Raw genomic sequence first — 25,221 nt, forward strand, 5'->3', positions numbered from 1 at the left:
TAAATTTAGGGTTGTGTTAGGATCAGGGGTCAGTAGACAATGGCTACTGTCCCTGAGGGTGGCTACACCCTCCTTGTGCCCACTCCCTCTGCGGAGGGGGGCACACCCCTTAACCGTATTGGTCCTACTCCTCCACAGCAAGATGGAGGATTTCTCAAGGAGGGGGTCACTTCAGCTCTGGTCACTTTATGGGTGGACCTGGCTGGAGGGGTGACTCCTCCTTGTTTTTCCCACTATCCCTCTGGACTTGCTGCCAAAAATGGGGGCTCCTCTGGGGGTTGGGCATCTCCACTGGCTGGAGATCCCTGGGGCACTGTAACAAGGGCCTGAGCCTTTGAGGCTCACCACCAGGTGTTACAGTTCCTGCAGGTTGGAGGTGTGAAGCACCTCTACCCAGTGCATGCCTTGTTTCTGGCCACAGAGAGAACAAAGGCTCTCACCCCATGTGGTCAGAAATGTGTCTGGAAGTGGCAGACTGGCACAGACCGGTCAGTCCTGCACTAGAAGGTTGGCTAAAATACAGGGGTCAGCTCTACGAAGCCCACTAGATGCATCATTAAATAACTCAACACTGGCATCAGTGTAGGTTTATTGCACTGGGACGTTTGATACCAAACTTCAGTGAAGCCCTTATAGAGCTTTGGAGTTAGTAATGACAAACTCCCAGCCCATATACTTTATATGGCTACACTACACATAGAGTGTCGAAGAATGGACTTAGACACTGTAGGGGCATATTGCTCATGTAGATGTGTCCTTACATGTGATATAGTGCACCATGCATTAGGGCTGTAAGGCCTACTAGAGGGATGACTTACCTATGCCAAAGGCAGTGGTTTGTGGGCATGGCACCCTGAGAGGGGTGCAGTGTAGACTTTGTCTTTTTCTCCTCACCAGCACACATAAGCTGCAAAGGCAATGTGCATGTGCTTGGTGAGGGGTCCCCCAGGGTGGCATAACACATGCTGCAACCCTTGGGGACCTTCTCTAACCACATGGCCCTTGGATCCATGGGTACCTTTTGCAAGGGACCTAACTGTGTGCCAGGGGTGTGCCAATTGTGGTAACATGGTACCGTTTTGAGAAAGAACACTGGTCCTGGGGCCTGGTTAGCAGAATCCCAGTGCACTCTGTCAAGTCAGCATCAATATCGGGCAAAAAGTGGGGTGGGTAACAATGCCAAAAGTGACACTTTCAGTTGTGCCTTATCCAATGATGTGAATGTGTTCTCAAACTTTCCCAGTTCTCTAATGAAGCGTATTCCAAATAAACCTCCTTGAGCCACAACCCTCACTCGAAATCAGCCAGGTCTCCTTGGGTTTAACAAAAAGCGTTGATGCCCAGTTGAAAGGGCACAGTTTGCATTGCCCATGAAAATAATTGCACGTTGCGGCCAAATTGAGAGAATCTCTAGAAATATTAAGGAACCTGATCTTCTTCAACATCTTCAGCCATGTCTGAGACTTTTGTTAATGGGCGCAGGACATCTAGGGGCTTGTTCTGACATGCACGCCAGGATCTATCAATTTCCTTTTGTGTGTCTTTAATACATTTTTGTAGGAAGGTGGACATTCTAGGGTCCAATGCAGATGTTAAGGCAACCTTATCCATTAAAGGAGGTCGGGGGCACTCAGCTCTGAGGAAATTACGGGATTCTTTCTCCAACGGTTTCAGGATATGTTCTGCCACATAATTCACAACTTTGTCGGACGGGTCCAATTCGGAAGGCCGAGGGTAAACAATTTTATCAGGATCAAGCATATCTGAATATTCTGGTGCAGAATCCTCAGGAGGAAGGGAGCCAAGGTCTAGAGGTACTGGAATCGTCATCTGGATCATAAGGAAAATCAGTATACTGATGGATAGGAGTGTGTGGGGGGGGGGAGCGAGAGGGATCTTATTGGGACAAAAGAGTGTTTGACACAGTCAAAAACATCATGATCAAGTCCTTTGTCACAGCGGCGTTTTGCCACAGTTGAGCCATTTGTTGGAGACTGGAAATTATTTGGGGGTAAAGGAGGTGCTGAGGGAGTCAGGGAAGAAGATGGTAGCTTGGCGCACTCACTTGCGATCTGTTGCGAAAGCCTGTCTTCAAGGGGATCAATGGCCTCGGACACTGCTGTTTAAATAGATGTATCTACAGCATCATAGAACTCCTCTTCATCATTGATATCCATTAGGCCAATAGGAATGTGAAAGGTCAAATACCACAATGAAAGGTAATAAAGGTCAATTGGAGGATACACCTTTATAAAATTTGTATAAGCAAACCTTTGTTGAGTGGGGGGAGCTGGGTGTCAGCGTGGATAAATATGCGTGGGAGAAGCCGCACTGATAGAGGGTCTTAGCCCGGGACACTTCACACCTGGAGCATTAAATAAAATAATAGGGGTTTCCGTCTGGGAGAGTGGTCCCGCTAGGTCTAATATTATGCCCAAAATTGCAGACCCCAGCTGGGCGTAAGGAGAACAGTACAGACCCCCGTGTGGTAACACGGGGTGTCAATAATAGAAAATATTTGGTCGTACAGGCCTCAAAGAAACTGGGGCATAACTCTGCAGGCGGGGTCCTATATAACTGACGCGCAGCTTTGTTCCTGATGCTGGGAAATTCAAAGCTGCGTGTTTACTTCAGCGCAAGCGTTTTTAACGCATGCCACCTTTTGGCCGTTAGAAAACAGTGACACTGTGGAAGCCACACCATATAAAAGAAAGCCACGAAAGAGCGGAATCGTTCCTGCGGCTGATAATGATAATGTAGGATCCTAGAACATATTGTGAAGTTAAAATGTGAATTGTCTTTACCAAAACACTATATAGATACCATACAAATAGTAGTAAAAAGTGGTGACTAATTATAGAAAAGAGAGAGTGAACTTATCTCGGCTGTGATCAACTAAGAAAGAGGAGGAGAGTTAACAGGTGATCGACTGTGTTCAGGACTACTGCTATTTGATTGGCTATGTTATTCACCTTCTTCCTGTTGGATGTTTTCCTTTTATACTTTGATTCCCAAGGTTTCATGGGAATCGTGGTCTATTAATGTTACTGTAAACAGCTGCTATTCAATAAAGTGGAGAAAAGGATAGGATAGTCCTCACCTCTGGTCCTGGGTACTATCTGCTTCTTGAACGTGGTAGCCAACTCTTTGTGAAAGTGAGTATTTAAAAGCAAACCTAATTTCTTTTCGGTATAGATCATAGCAAGAGTTGAGGACGAATATCATATTAAGTAATTTAGACAGATATTGCATACTTTTCTCACGTCTCAGCTCTAGCATGGATTATGCTAGTCACTGGAAGTCCTCAAAATCTTCCTTCAGCATCATACACTGAGGAGGGACCTTACCAGTGCCCATTATGTTCTCTTAACTAACAAAACCCAAAGGAGAATAGAAATATTATTCTTGGAACTATCCCTACAAACATTATTGTTTCTCATAACAGGCTATTCCACAAAAGATTCATAAATATCATGTGCATTACAAAATTAAAATCAGAATATAGATGCATGCTGTTATCCCAATATGCAGTGAATACTTTTCCATACTTGAGGGATGAACATTTCAGCCTGTGACCTCTACAGTACAGGTATATTTATTTCGAAAGAGAGTGTGTGAACCAAACATATCTGTCATGAAATTAAGCAGAATCACTCCTAGCACAGTTGCTATCAAAAATGTATTTTCTAATAACTGACATTCTCAATGTTTGAGTTACTTTGAGAAGTAGCAGTTTATTGTAAAGTATGTAATAGGCAGTCTGTTAACTGAGAAGTGCAGTCTTAACTGCTAACATATTTAATACACATTTAGAACTGCTTATTTTCTTACTTTTGTAACACTCAGATTCATAATACACTACCTATGAAAAATACCTCCACTGACAAGTATTAAGATACATGTAATGTGTGTTTTAAATTTCATGCATAAGATGCACACATTGAGCAGTGTGTCAAGTTAGTGAATGTAAGGGTGAAATAATAAGCTTACAACATCAGAAGTTTAAAAATATGTCTAGATAATTTGGCATGGTCTTCCTGAATATTTGTTTTCTTCCCTAGATTGCATCCTCTGACACACGTTTCTCTCTTTAGGATTTGAAAATAAAAAACATGGGCTCCTGGGCAAGCCTGGTTCAGAAACACCCAGCTGCTCCTTCCTCCACCATGAAATCTTCCAGCGACAGCTTTGAGCAGTTCCGCAAGGCCGCTAGAGAGAAGGAGGAGCGGGAGAAAGCCATGAAGGCCCAGGTGGAACAGGCTGAGCGAGAGCGGCTCAGAAAGGAACAGGAGCGAATGAGGTGTGAATGCCAGAAGCATCATCACACAGGGTGACTGTTTAGCAGCATGTGACACAGGGTTTGTATTGTCCTCAGCTGATAGGAAGCTTGAGGGAAGACTATTCTAAAATTCTGGACAGATGACATATGTGCCTTTCTTTTTGCAAAGGGGCAGGGTGTTGCAGGTAAGTAGTCAGCTCTGGGGACAGTGAACAAGTTTTTTTTGGCACTAACTTCGAGTCAGCTGTCTGGAGTTTCAGCTGATAGTCAGAAGTAGGGACTGTTGTACATCAGTGAGCTGAACATCATAGAGGCATGTTGAGTCCAAGTGTACAATGAGTAGGGAAGTTGGGCTGTAGCATATACTTCTGCAGTGTCTTGCTACAGTTTAAAGATTCGAGTTACCTAAAAGTTTGAGCTGCGGGTTAGCAAGTCCAAACTATAAAGTTTTGCAAAGTCTCAGTTGTTCAAAGAACGGACTTCACTGTCAGATCTGTTTTTAAGTGTAGATGGTTGTGTGAAGTCTCTTTCAAACAGAATGGAGGATGTGCTCCATTGCCAGTCATAGAATTCCAGCAACTTTTACATCTAACAGTTGTGGATTGGGCTAGTAAAGCATGATTGCTAGTCAGACTTGTGGAGCCTTACCATAACTTGGTTGATAAATGTGTGTTAAGATTACAGAATAGTATGTTTGTAGCATGTGTGGCTGTTGATACACATGCTCTGCATACTCTTGTTATCTAGTGTTGGGCTTGGACCGTTGTAACTTACTTTTCTTCAAAGAAGTCTTTTGATTCACAAAGTCTCGGTGACTCCTTCTTGGGAAGTGCAGGGGCACCGACCCATTGTTAAATTGTTTTCCTCCACCAACGGGTTCAGACGTGCATCAAATTTGCTCCTGGTCCCAGATTTCTTTGCTCCCTTTTCTTTTTCAGCCACTCCGTCCTCTCACAGTAAGAACAGTGCTGCAACTCCTAGGTATATGATGGCCTCATGCATATCCACAGGTCCTTGCCAAAGGCTCCATATATGGCCACACCGAAAGTACGTCTTAGCACAATGGTCTCCAGCTTAGGATCACTGAGATGGGGTCTGGGTCACTTGCGATGCTGCTAAGTGGAAATGCCCAAACAATATAAACCACCTTACACCTACGGTACAAGAAATAATCTGCTACATTTTACATTTGTAAAAATCGGGGCTAGTTTACACTTCAATTTGGCTGCACCTAGACACTGTTGCCACAAAGATACGGAACAGGAAACATTCTTCACTCACATCACATTATTAAAGTCTTCATAGAAGGCCTTAAACGTGTCATTCTACCTGGAGTGGCTCCTGCGCCAGTCTTGAACCTGGACATTGTACTCATCAGTTTCATGGGACCTCCCTTTGAGCCACTGCATTCTTACCTTTTGCAGTTTCTCCCTTGGAAAGTCACTTTTTTTTAATGGCCAACACCCTCTAGATATATTAGCGAACTGCAGGCCCTCTCTCTACAAGAACCTTTTTTCCAGGTTCACAATGACAAGGTTGTTTTTAAAAACCCAACCCCAAATTCCAGCCTTCCCACCTTAACCAGGCAATTGAGCTCCTGGTCTTCTTCCCCAGCTTAACTCTAGCAGAGAGAGCACTTCACAGACTTCATGTAAAGCATGTTCTCATGTATTGCACAGAAGGGACCAAATCCTTTCTTAAAACACAGCAACATTTTTTCTTGCCTTTGTATAATCTCATATGTCATTTCTAATGCAGGTATAGCCAGATGGATTATTAAATGTATCCAAACCTGTTACCTAAAAGCCAAAAGAATCTTAACTGCCCTCTCCAGGCCTTATGCCACCTGTAAATAGGGTGGCACCATAGCTGTCTTGGGAAAATGCCCATAACTGACATCTGTAAAGCTGCCATGTGGTCCACTCCGCACACTTTCGCAAAGTATTACTTTGTGGATGACATTCTGGCAAGGCATCAGCCTAGAGAGGGTATCAAACTGCCTCAGGAACTTGGTTTCAGACTTTTGCACCATCTTCTGGCTAGCCACCTCATAGGGGAGTATTGTTTACAGTCAATGTGAGAAGTGTGTATCTACAGCCACACATAAGAACGGATTATGTTTCTCACCCTGTAAACAGTTGTTTGTCACCTGTAGTAATGTAGATTCACATGCACCCTTTCGCCTACCAAGAAGCCAGTGTTTGCCACAAATCTCTTCAACCTACATAATTACACTGCACGCATGGCCGCTATCCTGTCCTACTCACTACTCCATACCAACCCACTGAGCAGAAAACTATCAAACAATGGAGTCGATGCCCATGGCATTCACTACCAGAGTCAGCAAGACGTCTTTGAAGAAAAACGAGTTGCAACAGTAGGAGAACATAATTGGATGGAATGAGCATGCAGATCATTTGAACCTACAGCACTGTATGCAACAAATATATTCTTACAGGATAAGTAATATAATTCTCATCTTATTAGTGAGAGAATGCTTGTTACATGGTGATTAAACTGATTGATTGAAACTTGCAATTCTAGGAGTCGTGATGACGATGATACCATGGAACAATCTCGAAAAGCCCAAGAAGAAGCTAGACGGCGGCAGGAACAGCAGCAGCAACAGCAGCACCACCAACAGCAGCAGCAGCAGCAACCTCCACCACCTCAGCAACCACCACCGCCGCAACAACCACCACAGGTGCCTGCTGCCTCATCGGCACCCCAAGCACAGAGCTCGCAACCTCAACCCTCACAATCCATGGTGGACCAGCAGCAGAGAGAAATGGCGAGAAAACGGGAACAGGAGCGACGACGCAGGGAAGCGGTATGTGAGAATAGATGAGGGGTTTGGGAAGGGTAATTACTGTAGTTGGTACCTTATGTTTGCAGCCTTTTTTTGTAAGGTCATATTCTATCCAATGTCCTGCTATCCTGTTGTATTGCATTTGAAATACGTAGCTCACTGAGACTTGCAGTGCAGGGCATTGGATAGCATTGTTGTTGGTCTGACATAGGGGATCACAATGCATGATCTGCAACATGAGACCCTGTATACAGTTACATGGTGCTGTACTTCATGCTGCATGTAGGTGGCTTATTCAGATGGACTCAGTGAAAGTGCCCATGAGATCATGATCTGCAGAAAGGAGACTGGCTGAGTTTATGGTGTACACCTATGGTGTGGCACCATATGCTGAGCCCAGGCAACCCTTACTGATAGGAAATAGATGTCCAGATAGCAGAAACTATGGTGAGCAGCTAAAGCTTATCAAGGAGGAATGTAAAGCCCTTGCAATACCACAGTAGCCAGGCAGTAACTCAATCACAATAAAGAACCACATCAGTGTTGCAAAAATAAAGGATACTTTATTACAGCACTATTACTAAACTGGAATTGGTATGTCGACCTTTGGAGTTATAGCATACAATTATAAACATGAAATAACCAGCAGAAATATCATAGAAATATACAGGGCCCTGAAGGGGGGCAGAGGGGAAGGGGGAGCAGGGCAAACCATATACTAAAAAAAAAATGGAATGTGAAAGTGGAACTCCAACCAGGGTAAGTGTGGTGGTTAGCTAGGGGCTGGGGTCAGTTAGAAACACCAGAGGTAAGTAACGTAGTTGACCCCAGCAAGCAGGAGTATGTCAGTTGCCCACCTAGTTGCTCCCTAGGCTAACACAGAAAGCAATGGTTGGAGATTGTAGAATTCAGGACTCTTGGGGGGAGGGGCGGCAGTGCAAACCATATACTATACCCAAGGAGGTGCCCAGGTATTGCAGGTGGCAGTGCCCAACCTCCTAAAGATGAAGTTCCTGAAAGTCAATGGAAAAAGTTGTTTACCTGTGGGGTCCAGGAGTTTATGAAGCTCCCAGGAGTTGCCTAAGAGCTGTCCCTCAACGGTCAACGGATTGCACAATGGTCAGTGACTAGCCAGGTCACCAACAAGCACTGGCAAGTGCGAATGGAAGCAGAAGAGGCGTTTCCAAAGTTGTGGGGACCAGCAAGGTCCAGGAGACTCTACCCAGGAGGGGGAGTCAGAGCTGGCACTCAGCACACAGGAAGGCCAACAGAAGTCGATGGAGCCCCCACGCGTGACCCACAGGAGGTGGACACAGTGAGCCACACGGAAGCCTTACCAGCCCAGAAAAACAGAAGTCCCACGGCACAGGAATTGCAGGACAGGAGCTGATCTTTAGTTTGTACAGTGCTGGGGGCTTCGGCTTCTTGGAGGCTGAAGATCTCTCGGAGGAAGAATCACCAAGCCTTGGCAAATGCATCAGTCGCGGTACACAGGGGAATAAGGGCCTACAGTCTCCCAACTTGGATAGAGGACAAGTAGGACCCAGTAGACAGACTCACCACCTGTGTTGCACGATCTTCGGATGTCCAGAGACAGCAGCATCTATTCTGGCACCCATAGCATCCCATGCAAAATGTGTCTGAAGGCGTGCCATTGCAGCCTACGTGAAAGGTGCATGAACCCTTTCACTACAAGGCACTATACCAGGTCACTAAGTCACCCCTATGGCAGGCCCCCCTAGCAGGGTGCAGATACCTGTGTGTGAGGGCACCCCTGCATGAGCAGAGGTGCCCCTATGAAATCCAACATCATTTTCCTGCACTTCGTAAGTGCAGATAAGCTATTTTACCCGTTTACTGGACACACTTAATGGTAACCCATGGTATCAAACATGTTGAAATTATACCCCAATACTGTCTCCAGTAGTGGCTGTATGATTCCATGCACTCTGGAGGCTCTTTAGAGGACCCCCAGCTTTGCTCCTACCAGTTTGCAGGGTTTTCCTAGCCAGCCTGCGCTGCTGCCATCCTACAGACGTTTCTGCCCTCCTGCTGCTTGACCAGCTCAATCCCAGGAAAGTAGAACAAAGGATTTCCTTTGCGAGAGGGAGGCAACACCCTTTCCCTTTGAAAATTGGTGATACATGGTTTGGGAGGGGTAGCCTCCCTAAGCCACTGGCATGCTTTGAAGGGCACATTTGGTGCCCTCCTTGCATAAACTGGTTTGCACCAGTCCAGGGACCCCCGGTCTGTTCTCTGGTGCGAAACGGGACAATGGAAAGGGGAGAAACCACTATCCCTGTCCATCATCACTACGGGTTGGTGCCCAGAGCTCCTCCAAGTGACCACTAGATTCTGCCATCTTGAATCTAAGATGGGCAGGGGCCTTTAGGAGCATGTAAGTGTCCAGGACAGTCAGGTGACATCACAGCCCCCTCCTGATGGGTGGTCACCCTGCTAGGTGAATGGATCCCCCTTTCTGAGGTTGTTTAGGGTCTCCCTCTTGGGTGGGTCCTCAGATTTAACTTGCAAGATTCTAGCAGGATACCTCTGCAATGTTTACTTCACCTTCTGACCACTGGAACTGCAACTGGACCCTCCAGGAACAGACAATCTGCATCTATAGCAACAACTCTGCTCTGCAACATTGTTTCTCTGGGTCCTTCCAGCAACTGCAATATTTCCCCGTCTGTGCATCCTTTGAGGGCAACAAGTCTTCAGTCTGCACAGGAAGCAAGAAGGAATCTCCCTTGGAGTGAAGGAGTCACTCCCCTGCATCCGCAGTGACCAACTGCAACGACTACTTGCTGCATGGATCTCATCTCCTCTCCAGAATTGTATGGATCCTGCGTCATGGGTGGTGGTCTGAAGTGGTCCCCTTGGTCCTCTCTAACAACTATCCAACTTGGGAGACGGTAAACCCTTGCCTATCCACACAGGACAGTAGCCCTGTGCGCTGCTTCTCTTGCAGGTACCAAGGCTTGTTGGCATCCCCTCCAAGGGATCTTCAGGCCCTGTGTAGCCCCCAGCACTCTTCCCTTCGATGCGCACCCCTCTGCGTGCTTCTCCAGTGACATGGGAATCCTTTCTAGGTGTACTGCGTGGTCCTCACTGTGACTCCTGTGCTTGCTGTCTGTGGGGGCTACCTTTTCTTCCTGCTACTCTCCTCACTGCTGAGGGTCACCCGGGACTCCCCTTTGTGGGTTGAGTCCTCTGGAAACTTGCTGGTCCCGGGCAGTTCTGCATTTCTTCTTTGCCTTTCCAAGGTTTGTTGCTGGTTTTTCCACACCACTGACCAGCTGAACTCCTTCTGGCGTGGGGCATCGACTGCATCGCTTCAGGAACTCTTCAGCTGCTCCAGTGCTGCACTGCTGACTGTGTTTGTTCACTGTCGACCTGATCCTGCATCCACAGACGGTGGGTAGTGCGCCTGTCACGACCAGCCACTCCAGCGTGAACTGATCTTGGTCCCCTTCTTTTACAGGTCTTCCTCTACCAGGATCCACCTTTGGTTCTCTGCAGTCTTGTCTGGGTCTTGCAAAATCCTTTTCTGAAGTCCTTTTGGTGGGTTTGGGGAGAACCAGGTACTTACCTCTTTTCTCCTGGTCTCTGGGGGGCACTCTGTTACTTACTATTTGGGTTTCCTAAATCCTCCAGCTCCCCTCTACCGATTCCACTTCCTTGGGTGGGGGCCCAGCTTTCACAATCAACTTACTTAGTATGTGGTTTGGCCCCCCAGGGCCTTTAGTACTTACTATTGTTTCCACTGTAATCTATTGCCTTTTATGCTAATTCCTCACTTACTTCTAATGTGTATATAATATTGTGTTTTCTCACCTGCTAGTGGAGTATTGCTTAAACAGTATTTTAGTATTTGTGTTACCATAATAAAGTACCTTTATTTTTTTAACACTGTGGTTCTTTGTGTGACTACAGTGGTATTGCATAAGCTTTGAATGTCTCCTACATAAATCTTGGCTGTTCATCCACAGCTACCTCTTGAGAGCCCTGACTGACTACACCGTACTAATAGGGGATACCTGGTATAAGGTGAGAACACCGTAGGTGCTTATCACACAACAGGCCAGCTCCCTACAAGTACCATGTACTAGGGACTTACATGGGTGCGCCAGTATGCCAATTGTGGGAGGTAAATGTTTACCAGCAACAAAATTTAAAGAGAGCACAGACACAGATTAGCAGGATCCCAGTGTACTACAGCCTAAACACACTGGTACAAGGCAAAAAGTGGTGGTAACTATGTCAGAAAGATGCTGCTTTCCTACAGTCGGCACGCTGGCTGGGCTGAACATGACACACCTGACTTTTTCCGTATGCTCATGAACCTGGTGGGACGCATGGAGGCTGACCATCTAATAATGGGTGACAACTTCAACATGTTCCTCAACCCACATCTAGATACTTCTGTGGCCGCCCAAGTGGGCAAACCACACTCGTTACAAATCCTGCGCAATGTGTGACATGCTCCATGACCCTTGGTGCTTGTGACATGCCTTCGCTCCAGCGTATACGCACTATTCGTCTCCACACAACACCTATATTCAAATTGACTATTTGTTCCTATTGACCACCTTTGTCCCCTGGTTAAGCTCAATTTCCCACCTTGCACATAACTGTTGGAACACTCTTCGGTCTAGCTCATACTGCAAATCCTGACTAAGGGAGGCCAAGAGAGACAGTACCGCTTCCCTGCGATAGCACTCCATGACTAGGTCTTCTGCTCCAAACTACGTGCTGCCATAGTTGCATATTTCTAAATAAATACTTGCTTGGTTGCCTCGCAGGCCACCCTTTGGTAGGTCTTCAAGGCCTACATTCAGGGTGTCTGTATATCTGAACACTTGCTGGGGGTACTCACTGATATCTGCAGGAGTATATCCTGACTGGAGGATGATCTGCTGGCGCATGACCAGGTGGATTCCAGACAACGCCAAGACCACAGTTGCATAAACAAGCCACCCTCCTTACTGATTACTGATATAGTGAGCAGAGAGGCCTATTTCTTGGCATAGTACATTAGGGTCTGTTGCTACGAGGAGGGTGAGAGACCAGGTAACACCCTAGCACGTCTCCTCCGCCCCACCCCTTAAACCCCCCTGTTCGTGCCTCATACATTCCAGTGCAGGCGATGGAACCAGTGTAACCTACACAGGGGACATTCTATCCTCACTACTCGCATATCACATTTGACTCTATACTTCCTGAAGGGCCGGAGGAGGCCACCGGCCTGACCAATTATTTGGCAAAGGTGGCCATGGTGTGACTATTTAACGCGCAGCAAAAGTTCTTGAGTGAACCATTTACATCTCAGGAAATAATACAAGACATATATTCAGTGGACAGCACCTGGCTTAGACGGTTTCACTGGAGTCTTCTATAAAACTTGTAAGAAACTCCCAGTGCCTCACTTACTGAATGTTTATGCAGAGCCCCTACAGACCAGAGTGCTCCCCTCCCCCCTACGATGAGAGAGGCTAATATCACCTTGTTACTCAAACATGGCAAGGATCCTCTTGTTTGTGGGTCTTCTCATCCAATTTCCTTGCTCAATTTTGTTCAAATCTTGGCTAAGCTCCTCTCCACTTGCTTCACACTCTTGAAGGGCCAAATCATCTCTCCCATCCAGTCTGGATTTGCCTCGCATGGGTCCACATCCCGCAACCTACTTACTGTGTTCTCTGTCCTTAATAGAGTCTTAGAAGAGGTGGCGGTGGGGCTGCTAAATGCTGTCAATGCCTTAAACTCTTTGGAATGGCCCTTTTTATATGCCACTCTGCAGAAACTGGGATTGCCACACGACTTTCTCTTGCTGATTAAACTTTTATATGGCAAGAATCTAAGCCAGTGACTCCCTCACAGCACTATTGTCCATCACGAGGGAGACCAGGCAAGGCTTTCCCCTCTTACCACTACTGTAAGGAAATGCCTCCTTGGCATGGTTACACCCTGTTTGCCTTTGCTAATGCTAAGTTTTGATTGAAAGTGTGCTGGGACCCTGCTAACCAGGCCCCAGCACTAGTGTTCTATCCCTAAACTGTACCTTTGTCTCTACAATTGGCACAACCCTGGCACTCAGATAAGTCCCTTGTAACTGGTACCCCTGGTATCAAGGGCCCTGATGCCAGGAAAGGTCTCTAAGGGCTGCAGCATGTCTTATGCCACCCTAGGGACCCCTCACTCAGCACATGCACACTGCCTCACAGCTTGTGTGTGCTGGTGGGGAGAAAAAGACTAAGTCGACATGGCACTCCCCTCAGAGTGCCATGACAACCTCACACTGCCTGTGGCATAGGTAAGTCACCCCTCTAGCAGGCCTTACAGCCCTAAGGCAGGGTGCACTATACCACAGGTGAGGGCATATGTGCATGAGCACTATGCCCCTACAGTGTTTAAGCAAAACCTTAGACATTGTAAGTGCAGGGTAGCCATAAAAGTATATGGTCTGGGAGTTTGTCAAACATGAACTCCACAGTTCCATAATGGCTACACTGAAAACTGGGAAGTTTGGTATCAAACTTCCCAGCACAATAAATGCACACTGATTCCATTGTGCAATTTATTGTAACATATACCCAGAGGGCATCTTGGAGATGCCCCATGAATACCAATCCGACTTCTAGTGTAGGCTGACCAGTTTCTGCCAGCCTGCCACACACCAGACATGTTGCTGGCCACATCGGGAGAGTTTCTTTGTCACTCTGTGGCCAGGAACAAAGCCTGTACTGGGTGGAGGTGCTTCACACCTCCCCCTGCAGGAACTGTAACACCCGGCGGTGAGCCTCAAAGGCTCACCCCTTTTGTTACAGCGCCCCAGGGCATCCCAGCTAGTGGAGATGCCCGCACCTCCGGCAACTGCCCCCACTTTTGGGGGCAAGGCTGGAGGAGATAATGAGAAAAACAAGGAGCCACCCACCAGTCAGGACAGCCCCTAAGGTGTCCTGAGCTGATGTGACCCCTGCCTTTGGAAATCCTCCATCTTGAGTTTGGAGGATTCCCCCAATAGGATTTGGGATGTGCCCCCCTCCCCACAGGGAGGAGGCATAAAGAGGGTGTAGCCACCCTCAAGGACAGTAGCCATTGGCTACTGCCCTTCCAGACCTAAACACACCCCTAAATTTAGTATTTAGGGGCACCCCAGAACCTAGGAAACTAGATTCCTGCAACCTGAAGAAACAAGAAGGACTGCTGACCTACAAGCCTGCAGAGAAGACGTACAACGACAAGTGCTTTGGCCCCAGCCCTACCGGCCTGTCTCCAACTTCGAAAACCTGCACCAGCGACGCATCCGACAGGGACCAGCAACCTCTGAAGCCTCAGACGACTGCCCTACACTAAAGGACCAAGAAACTCCTGTGAACAGCGGCCCTGTTCAAAACCAGTTACTTCTTTTCAACAAAGAAGCAACTTCCAAAGACTGTACGTTTCCCGCCGGAAGCGTGAGACTTCTCAGTCTGCACCCAACGCCCCGGCATGAGATTCAAAGAACCAACACCTCAGGGAGGACTCCCCGACGACTGCGAGCCCGTGAGTAACCAGAGACGACCCTCCTGAGCCCCCACAGTGACGTATGCAGAGAGAATCCAGAGGCTCCCCCTGACCGTGACTGCCTGTAACAAGGGACACGACTCCAGGTACCAGCACTGCACCCGCAGCCCCCAGGACCTGAAGGAACCGAACCTCAGCGCAGGAGTGACCCTCAGGTGACCCTCTGCCTAGCCCAGGTGGTGGCTGTTCCGAGAAGGCGCCCTCCCCCCTCAGTGTTCTACAAAAAAACCCTGGTATGCCCCCCGAGGATGCAGGTACTTACCTGCTGGCAGACTGGAACCGGAGTACCCCTGTTCTCCATAGGCGCCTATATGTTTTGGGCACCTCTGCACCTGACTGGCCCTGAGCTGCTGGTGTGGTAACTTTGGGGTTGCCTTGAACCCCCAACGGTGGGCCCCAGGACTGAGACTTGTAAGTGTTTTACTTACCTCCTAATCTAACCTTTACTTACCTCCCCCGGGAACTGTTGATTTTTGCACTGTGTCCACTTTGAAAATAGCTTATTGTCATTTTTAAAAAGACTGTATATGATATTGCTCTTATTCAAAGTTCCTAAAGTGTCTAAGTGAAGCACCTTGCATTTAAAGTGTTTACTGCAAATCTTGAACCTGTGGTCCTTAAAATGAACTAAGAAAATATATTTTTCAATATAAAAACCTATTGGCCTGGAGTGTGTGTTCATTTATTGCCTGTGTGTGTGTATAACAAATGCTTAACACTACCCTCTGATAAGCCTACTGCTCGACCACACTACCACAAAATAGAGCATTAGAATTATCTAATTTTGCCACTATCTTACCTCTAAGGGGAACCCTTCGACTCTGTGCACGCCATTTCTTACTTTGAAATAGTATATACAGAGCCAGATTCTTACAACTACTTTTCATCATAGCACTATACGACCTAGTACCTCACCTCCACAGAAACATCTACATTGCCGCCTATAATTCAAGCTGGGCTGTTTGTTGCTGTCATTATATACGGATTATATCCAGATATTTGTATGCCACCCAGCTACCAACCTTGCCCCGATCCTCTGTGAGGTCGCCAGGTTTCTTTCTGGCATCTCTATTAATTGGACAAAATCCAAATTAATTCCTTTAACGGAAGCCACAGTCCCCATATGGGACAAATTTCCCCTCCTCTGGTGCGATGGACCAGAGAAATACGTGGGCATCTGTCTCCATAGAAATAAGGAACAGGTGATAAGATTTATCTACGGATCTGACATAGATAAACTTACCTTCCAAATAGATAGGTTAATCTGTCTACCACTCTCAATGGCTGGTTGTATTGCATTCGTAAAGATGGTAGTCCTTCCCTGTTTTCTATATCTCTTTCTCAACAAATTGAGTCCACGTAATAATTCCTTCTTCGGTACATTGAGGGGCATACTGTTAAGACCTACCTGGGCCGGCAAACGCCATTCAATTGGTTGGTACACCTTATTACTTCCTTATGAACAGGGTAGGTTCGGGGTCCAGCATTTCCATTTATATTATCTGGCTGGTCAGTGCCAATCTGCACACTATTGGTTCCACACCAATGCCTGCCTCACCTTTTATAAGCCTGATTAAGCACTATTCTACCCACTGGATCTCTCCTCCTCCCCCCACACTCACCCCCCCCTATTTTCCAGAAGAAGGCTACTTCACTTGTTGAATGGTGAACTGCTATACTCCCCCGTGCTACCCCGGGCAGACAATCAATGGATCCTCATGTCACGTGCACACTTTCTCGACATAACCTGTAAACCTTTGGCGACCTCTTTCCAGAGGGTCACATGCTATCCAATGGTGATGACTTTAGCTTCACGGAAGCCTCTCCCCTGGACAACTTTGATTTACATAGATTACACAGTGCTTTATGCTCCCAAATCCCTTCATACCCTCTGGCCCCAGGGGAATTTACTCTTTTAACCCTGGTGATAGCTGATCCCTAGGGCTGTAGATCGTTTTCTAAATTGTACCGCCCACACGTGGCACTCCTTCAAACCCGAGACGAACGATTGAGGACGGCCTGGGAAATTGATCTCGGGCATACCCTACCTGACAAAATATGGTGTACCTGCTGTGTCCAGACACTTTTAGTCTCCCCTAGTCAGTCATAAGCTTCTACATTCTAAATTTGCCTAAACTACACCGCATGTGCTAGCGTGCATACTTCCAACAAGGTCCTCTGATTGCCTGAAATGTCGAACAGCCGGTGTGGACTTCATACACAAGGCTTGGACCTGCACTCACATTCAAACATTTTGGTGCAACATATTTTCCTGCGCTGCCCAGATGGTTGGCACTACTGTTACTGGACCCGCTCCTGGCATTACTGGGTTATGTTCAAGAGATACCCCAGGGTGTCCGCCTCTTTACTGCTATTTCTTTATTACTGGCTAGGAGAGAGATTGTTCTTTATTGAGGCGGCAAAAGGATGAACCCCCAAATCAAGACCTGGCTAAATAATCTTGTGTATTGCGATACAAACAGTGAGCTTTTTGCTTCGCTGCAGCCTCTGGCTTGCAGGCTAAGAAATATATGGCAGTCCCTGCAAGATTACCTTCAACTCCTGGAATCCACAAACTCAGACTGATGAGTAATGATTGACACATTTGACTCCATGCCAGATGCCACTTGTTTACTAATCGGCTTTATTGTGTACTGCTGCAGTTCGTGTACCATCTCTGCAAGTGTCCTTCCCGTCTACATGCTTATACTATGCATATTGTGTTATCTATTCCTGCAGTATGAATTGAATGTTACTGTTTAATTAAACAAATAAAGTCCCAAAAAATATGAATACGACTTTGAATGGAATCTGCAGCTGGTGCAGGCCAAAAGTTATCAATTAAAGTGTATAATCTATACTTTTACTTTTCCTATGTGCCAGCTACAGTCCAGCCAATGACAGTATAGTTCTGGGTCTGGTCACTGGGAAAACATGCCCTGTCTAATGCCACTGCTGTTCCACTCTTAAATGTTAATTACCTAAGTTTGTGGGCAGAAGGATGCACTTAGGGGTAACTTAATATTTAAAAACAGGTGTTTCTACTACTACTACTAGTCAAAAGGGTGGTTTTGACAGGTCGGTGCAGCAGAGTTCAAGCTGCTGCTGTCAGGCTACATTGGGTAGGCCTGAGCCATAGTTTTACTGCCACTGTAGTAGATGGAAAAATAGGTGCTGCAATCTTCAAGTAGCATTTAGCTTTCTGTGCCATGGGTTTAAGTCTGTCATATACTGTGGCCTGATAGGAAAGTTAACTATCACAATCTTTTTTAAGCTAAGTTCTACATGCTATAGAGGTCAGAACAAATGCACTGGGCATCGGATAGTAGTGTCCTATGGCTAGAGTTCAAGATTTCTAGCTGCTGAGAATTTTTATGGATAATTCTAACTACAGATAGCTCACTTTGTAAATGGCCTGATGCGGCATATAGAATCTATAAACAGCAGCTTCTGTGCATCTGCAAATTTGCCATCAGTCTCTTTCACAACTCTATCCTTCCTCCAGATGTGATGAGACAGAGCTCCATATACGCACCACCACTGCGCTCTGTTTACTTTTTACTATGGATTTTGATGCAGACCCAGAGCTCTGCTCCTGTTGTTTTTGGTTATTTTTACCAAAGCCTTTTTTGCTTCTCTAAAAATCTTTGGCAGTGTATAGGGATGTCATCTCTAAAAACGGCAGGCTTCAAATTGTCACACGTGTTGCAAACAGATAGCAGTTATTGACCCACACCACTCCCAAGTCATGTGACAAATTCTCTCTGATGCACCCAAAAGCCAACAGGGTGCCAAGGTCTGTCGTGGAACAGAAAAAGTGGTGTGTGTCCCGGTCCGGTCCGTGAGGCCAGTCACAACTGAAATCACCCTCATCAGGTAAGTCAGAGGTGAGGAGCAAGTTACAGGAGGACTACAGAAAAGGCAGGCAAAGGTCTTTCATATCCAGACACTGCTAATTCAGGGAACAAGCACAATATCTGTATTTGAGGAATGCAACTCTGTTTTGCCTTCTTCCTCTGACCTAATACGGAATGCCAATGCTGAATGTGGAGCCGATGCATCTGAGTTCCTAGGCAATTGCAGCAGGGTTGCAGCCCTAAGAGGCCATTCCATCTACCACTGACATGCCTCGCTGCTCCCTTAGCACTGACTGGGCCTTAAGATAAACGTCTGCCAGCAGGCCTGTCATCTGCTTCATCGCCAGGCTGGTCCTCTACCCTGCTATTTATTCCTCCCTTGGTGCTGTCTTTGCTCTGATTAAAGCCTGATCTGACCTGTGAGTAATCCATGTTTGGCAAGCAGTAATACCATGTTGTATTACACCATTACTGAGGCATATCCATTAGTGTAGGAAGAGTTTCCCCCGTGTTCTGCCTCAGTGGGACCTGAACTTATTGCTTACGTTCTTCATGGATTCACCATTTTAGTTTGTGCACTGGTGTCCTCTGTGATTGTTCACGTTGAAGACTGTTCTCAGTTGCCATTAGTTTGGCTTGGTGTGTTATTGAGCTGCAGGCCTTTTTGGGTCTTCCTCCTTTCCTTTCGCCACATTTTTTTTCTGGGCAAGTTGGTTCTTTAAACCAAGGGTTCTTACAAGTTGAAGAGTGTTACGTTCTTTTATGTAGGTCAGTGCATCACACTGCCAACATTCCACCTGCTCCTTCATCTCGCAAAGGAACAGTAGAAACTGCACAACCTGGATCCTTAATACGCCCCTGTTTTTAGATCAACCAGTCCAGAGAGTACCAGTTTGTTCGTAGCATATGTGACTGTAGATACACATGATGCACCTGCTAGTCTTGGGCTTGGACGTTTGCAACTTGGTTTTGTTTGAAGACATTTCGAGTCACAAGACATGTTGTGATTGTGACTTCTCCCTTAGCCCACACTGCACTAGGACAAATACTCCACTTGATTGTTGTCTTCTCCCATGTGGTTTCAGTGTTCACATAACAGCTCCCAGATCACACCTGACGACTTCTTGATGCATGTACAGCCACACACACACACGCTTAGATCCCCCCTCTCTAATTGCCATTTGTAGGAAAGTGCCACTGTTGGCACTTTACACACACACTTTTTGCCTAGTGTTGATGACAACTTTGATTGAAAGTGTGCTGGGATCTGGCTAACTAGGCCCCAGCACCAGTGTTCTTTCCCAAAAGCTGTACCTTTGTTTCCACAATTGGCACACCCCTTGCTCACAGTTAAGTCCCTTGTAACAGGTACCTATGGTGCCAAGGGCCCTGTGGTCAGGGAAGGCCCCTAAGGGCTGAGGCATGTATTATGCCACCCTCACCAAGCATATGTGCACTTACTTTGCAGCTTGTGTGTGCTGGTGGGGAGAAAAAGGCAAAGTCGACATGGCACCCCTCTCAAAGTGCCATGCCCACATACCACTGCCTGTGGCATAGGCAAGACACCCCTCTAGCAGGCCTTACAGCCCTATGGCAGGGTCCACTATACCACAAGTGAGGGCATAGCTGCATGAGAAATATGCCCCTACAGTGCCTTAGACATTGTAAGTGTAGTGCAGCCATATTAAGTATATGGTCTGGGAGTTTGTCATTAAGAACTCCACAGCTCCATAGTGGCTTCACTGAATACTGGGATGTTTGATATCAAACATCAAACTTATCAGCACAACAAACCCCCCTTATCCCTTTGTGGGATTTTTTGAAAAATGCCCCCAGAAGGCATCTTAGAGATGCCCCCAGTATGTTAGCCAGCGTGCCACTTTAAGACAAGTTTCTGACCACATGGGGTGAGAGCCTTTGTGCTCTCTGTGGTTAGAAACAAAGCCTGTCCTGGGTGGAGGTGCAGGAACTGTAACACCTGGCGGTGAGCCTCTAAGGCTCGAGCCTCGGGTTACAGTGCCCCAAGGTGCTCCAACTAGTGGAGTTGACCCCCCCACCCCCCCCAATAAAGACAAAGCCCCACTTTTGGATGCAAGTCCGATGGGAAAATTAGGAAAAACAGGGAGGAGTGACCACCCCAAACAAGACCACCCCTAAGGTATCTAGAGCTGACGTGACCCTCTTCCTGCAGAATCCACCATCTTGGTTTGGAGGACGGGGACCAGTAGGATTAGGGTTGCGCCCACCTCCCCAAAGGGGGTGGGCACAATGAGGGTGTAGCCACCCTCAAGGACAGTAGCCATTGGCTAATGCCCTCTGACCTGTTACAACCCTAAATCCCGGATTTAAGGGCCTCCCTGAACCCAGCGCGCCAGATTCCTGGTGACCTGACCAGAAGGACTGCATAGCTGAAACCCCCAGCAGAGAAGAAGGAAGACAACAACTGATTTGGCCCCAGCCTTACCAGCCTGTCTCCTGCTTCAAAGAACCTGCAAAAGAACAGCCACGCATCCAGCAAGACCAGCAGTCTCTGCCAGGCTCCAGAGGACTGCCCTGTCCTGGAAAGGACCAAGAACTCCAGTGGACAGCGGCCCTGTCCAAAAAGGAACAACCACTAAGGACTCCAACCTCACTCCGAATGCGTAAGTCCTGACCACTCTGCACCCGACGCCCACAGCCCGTGTCCAGGTGGCCCAACCAGCTACAGAGGATCCCCAGGCAGTTCCGAGCGGGTGCCCACCCTGGGTTTACCCCTCAAGGACGATGCCTGCAGAGGGAATCCTGATCCTGAGGATCCCTATGACCGCAAAGCTCCGGACGAAGATATCCGACGCCTAAAAACATACTGCGACCGCAGCCCCCAGGCCTTGGAGAACCCGACCTCCAGTGCTGCAATGTTCAGCAGGTGGCCCTCCTCCCTGTTCATCTTGTACCTCGTCCTGCAACCTCTGAGTGACCACTGTGGCCCTCACAAAGAGAATCTTTAGAGACCCAACATCTTGTTTGCCGCCGGCCACCCCAGCATCGCTGAGGGTTATGTTTGGCGCCTACTTGTGGCTCCCCCAGTGCTCCTCTAAACCCCCCCAGGTCTGCCCTCTGAAGACGCGGGTACTTACCTGCCTGCAGATCTGAAACCGAGGGCCCCCGGTCTCCATAGGAGCCCATGTTCAGTTTGCCTACACTTTGACCTCTACTCTCAGCCGGCCCTGTGTTGCTGGTGTTGAGTGTTTGGGGTTAACACAAACCCCAACCTGTAGACTTCCTAACCCCTGGAGACTGGCACTGTAAGTGGAAGTGTTGTAATTACCGGCAAATCGATGTACCTTTTCTTCCCCCAGGAACTGTTTTTGAAAATTGCAGTGTCCAAGTTTTAAAACAGACAATCGCCAATATTTAAAAAACTGTATGACTTCACGATTTCAAAGTACCGTTGATACATGTGTGAAATACGAATCTATTGAAGTACTTATCTGCAACTTTAATCTTGTGGTTCTAAAAATAAATAAAATATATTTTTTGCTATATAAAAACCACTGGTCTGGAGTTAAGTCATCGAGTGTGTGCTTCTTCTATTGTTTGTGTGTGTACAGCGAATGCTTTGCACTACCATCTGATAAGCCTAACTGCTCAACCGCACTACCATAAAAGAGAGCATTAGTATTATCTACTTTAGCCCCTGTTAAGCCTCTGGGGAACACCTGGACTCTGTGCACACTAATTTCACTTTGATGTAGTATATACGGAGCCCGCTTCCTTACACCATTGATTAGACTTTGATGCAATAAAGGTTGTATTCCAAAGATTACTCCAGTATTGGAACTTTAACAGATTCACATGCTTGAATCCTTCCCCGTCGCCGAGATGGTAGTCCCCTGTGTTACACAAACGAAATGCTTTAATCAACATGTACATTACAGGCATTAGGCCTTTAGATCAGTAACATATCCGTCATTTTGTAGAAAATGGACCAAACTCCAGAATCCACCAGTCAGGTTACACCACCCTCTAGAACGCTCCTATGAGGAGCTGTATTCCCTCAGATTTTCTACCACATGTTGTGCTAAGGAGTCTCCTCTGAGCTCTGCTCAGCTCTCTCTCTCTCTCAGAAGAGTTATTCTGAGGTGTTTTGGATTACATTTCTTCACAGAAGCTGAATTCTTTTCAGTTTGGTGTTTCAAAGTGACAACCATGTCAGAGACACCTAAAAAGGGGCTTTTTAGTTCTTGTGCTACCTGCATGAAGAAGAGGCAACGTGTAGACGACCCACATGAGGACTGCATGTACTGTCTCTTGCCTAGACATAACCCAGAGACTGCAAGGTATGTCAAAAAATTTCTACTAAGACATTAAAAGATAGAGAGGGCTGTCTTCTCTGGCTGCTGAAGTTGAAGTCCAGGGACTACCCTGTCCCTGATGATGACAGTGCCTCCTCTTTTGTGTCACTCACCAAGACACCAGTGAAGAGACATAGGCCCTCATTATGAACTCGGTGGTATTTGTCGCCAATTCTGAGCTGGCGATCTAAACGCAGCCCGCCAGCCCGTTGAGGACCCCGCCGACCCAATAAACAACATTCTGCTGGGCCGGCGGGTGGAAACAGTGTTGCCGCCAGCCGGCCCAGCGGGATGCTGGGCCTGGACATTGCCGACAGCTTCACATAGAGCTGTCCACAATGTAGCAGTGTGGCGGGTGCAGCAGCACCTGTCGCGCATATCACTGCCCGTAAATCGGGCAGTGACATGCGCGACTGGGCTGTGCATGGGGGCCCCTGCACATTGGCGCAGTGCAGGGGCCCCAGGGCACCCATTTCCCCAGGCTTTACCTTGCGGGGGAAACCGCCAGGGAATGTCTGGCGGAACACAGTTTCTTTATCCAGCGGGCATCAGGCTGCCTGGCGGCGGTAGCGGAGTTCCACTGGTGGCAGTCTCCATATGAACATTGTATGGCAGTCCGGACCGCCATGCCGGTGTCGGTAATTGCAGCCACCGCCGGCATGGCGGTCAAGGACCGCCTGTATTCATAATGACCGCCCTAGTGAGGACCTTTCTACCACAAAAGAACCTCCAAAAAAAAAAGATGCTGAAAAAGTAATCTGAGGGCTCCTCAAAAACTCATAGCCCTTGAAAGAGAGAGTAGTCACAGTCCGAAATCAGAGAGGCCACATTCCTTATGAATCTCTCGCTGAGTCCCCAATGCTGCCTCTTTAGGTAAAGCACATCTTCAAAAAACCAGCCTCTGCACCGTCGATGGCTCCATCATCGACGATATCCTCGTTGACGGTTCAAGCATCAGCGATGACATCAACCATCGTCACCATCTCTGTGTCAACAGCAGCTTCAACACAGTCCTCGTCGACAATCATTTCAACTTGGTCATCGGTGCACCCCATTTCGTTACAACGCATACTGTCTCTATCGATGCTGCACTCCTCGTTGAAGATTCTCCTGCCAACTATCCTTCCGTCGGCAGAGCACCCGTTGACAACACCACCGTCGAAGCTTCCATCGACGAACATCTTGTTGACACCTCGACCGTTGACAACAACGATACATCTCTTGTTGATGGCCAGGGACACACCGGGAAGAAAACGGCCATCTGCATTGCCTCTCTTCTCGTTGACAGAGCAGATATGACTTAAAAAGCTTGCAAAACATTGCTTAACCCCATCTCTCACTACTCCAAGCAAATTTTCCAGGCTTTTACCATCACACCTCTTGGATGAGAATGATTCAAAGAAATATGGGGGTGGCTAGAAGCCCTTGGCAGCTACATGTCAAATGTCAAGAATACTCAGATGATGATTCATACTATGACCAACAGTATTACAAACAATCGCAACAACAGGAAGAGATATGATTACCTTCCACTTCAGTGTTGGATTTGCAAGCCATGTTGGCAGATTACAGGGACCTTTTCCCACCAGTAGCTTCAACTGTACAACAACCAACAGTACCCGCTGTCCAGATATCCCCTCAGCAGTTTCAACAGCCACAGACGTTGCCTCCTCAGCCAAGAGGTTCCCCTCAGGCTGTACTCCGATCCAAACTTCTTTGGACGAAGAATGGGAAGAGGGTGAGATGCATACCCATCAGGATGAAGATATAATTCAAGCGCCTGCCTCTCTGTACCGCCTTTGGTGGAATCTTCTCCTTAGGATATAGGTGGTTTTCGTAACCTACTGGAAAGGACAGACACATGCATTGGACTTACTAATGCCAGCAACGCAACATGATTGTTTCCTGTACGATTTCAAGGAACCTCACAGGAAAACAGTCTGAGGGATTCAGATAATTGACCATGTTTGGAACCAAGGGCTGAAGATTATGCTTAATTCTGCAACAGTACCGGCGATTTTAACTAGGCTTGATAAAAAGTATAAGGCAACAAATGACGCTCCTTCCTGTCTAGCAGGCCATCCAAAGCCGGACTCCATTATTTCACAGGCGCCGCTCTAGAAATCCTTCTACGTCTTCAACCACACCACCAGAAGGGAGGCGCCTTGATAACATTGGGAAATGTTTTTCCTCAATGTCTGCCATTGTAGTACGAGCAGCAAATTCTCTTGCGCTCCGTGGAAGATACGATAGACAACTATGGTCAGACATTACTCAGTATTTGGAGGAACTCCCAGAGAGTACCAAGGGAGAAGGCAGGAAGGTAATAATAGAGGGACAACGTTCCTCTGCAGAGATAATTGAATGCACAAATCG

The 25,221-nt window shown here is 47.2% G+C and overlaps 1 protein-coding gene across 5 annotated transcripts in view; it reads left to right on the forward strand.

Annotated features, from left to right (window-relative positions):
• The window catches only part of BRD4 (bromodomain containing 4), a 1,024,368-nt gene that overhangs the window by 971,054 nt on the left and 28,093 nt on the right, over positions 1–25,221 (forward strand). For 4 of the 5 annotated variants that reach the window (XM_069231688.1, XM_069231691.1, XM_069231689.1 and 1 more), the window contains 2 exons: positions 4,095–4,330; positions 6,824–7,109. In XM_069231688.1, the coding sequence (XP_069087789.1) occupies positions 4,095–4,330; positions 6,824–7,109 (522 nt within the window). The remainder of the gene's footprint in view (positions 1–4,094; positions 4,331–6,823; positions 7,110–25,221) is intronic. The other variant, XM_069231690.1, reaches the window with a different exon arrangement.

This window comes from Pleurodeles waltl, chromosome 4_2, assembly GCF_031143425.1.
Source record: "Pleurodeles waltl isolate 20211129_DDA chromosome 4_2, aPleWal1.hap1.20221129, whole genome shotgun sequence".
Taxonomy (NCBI): Eukaryota; Metazoa; Chordata; class Amphibia; order Caudata; family Salamandridae; genus Pleurodeles; species Pleurodeles waltl.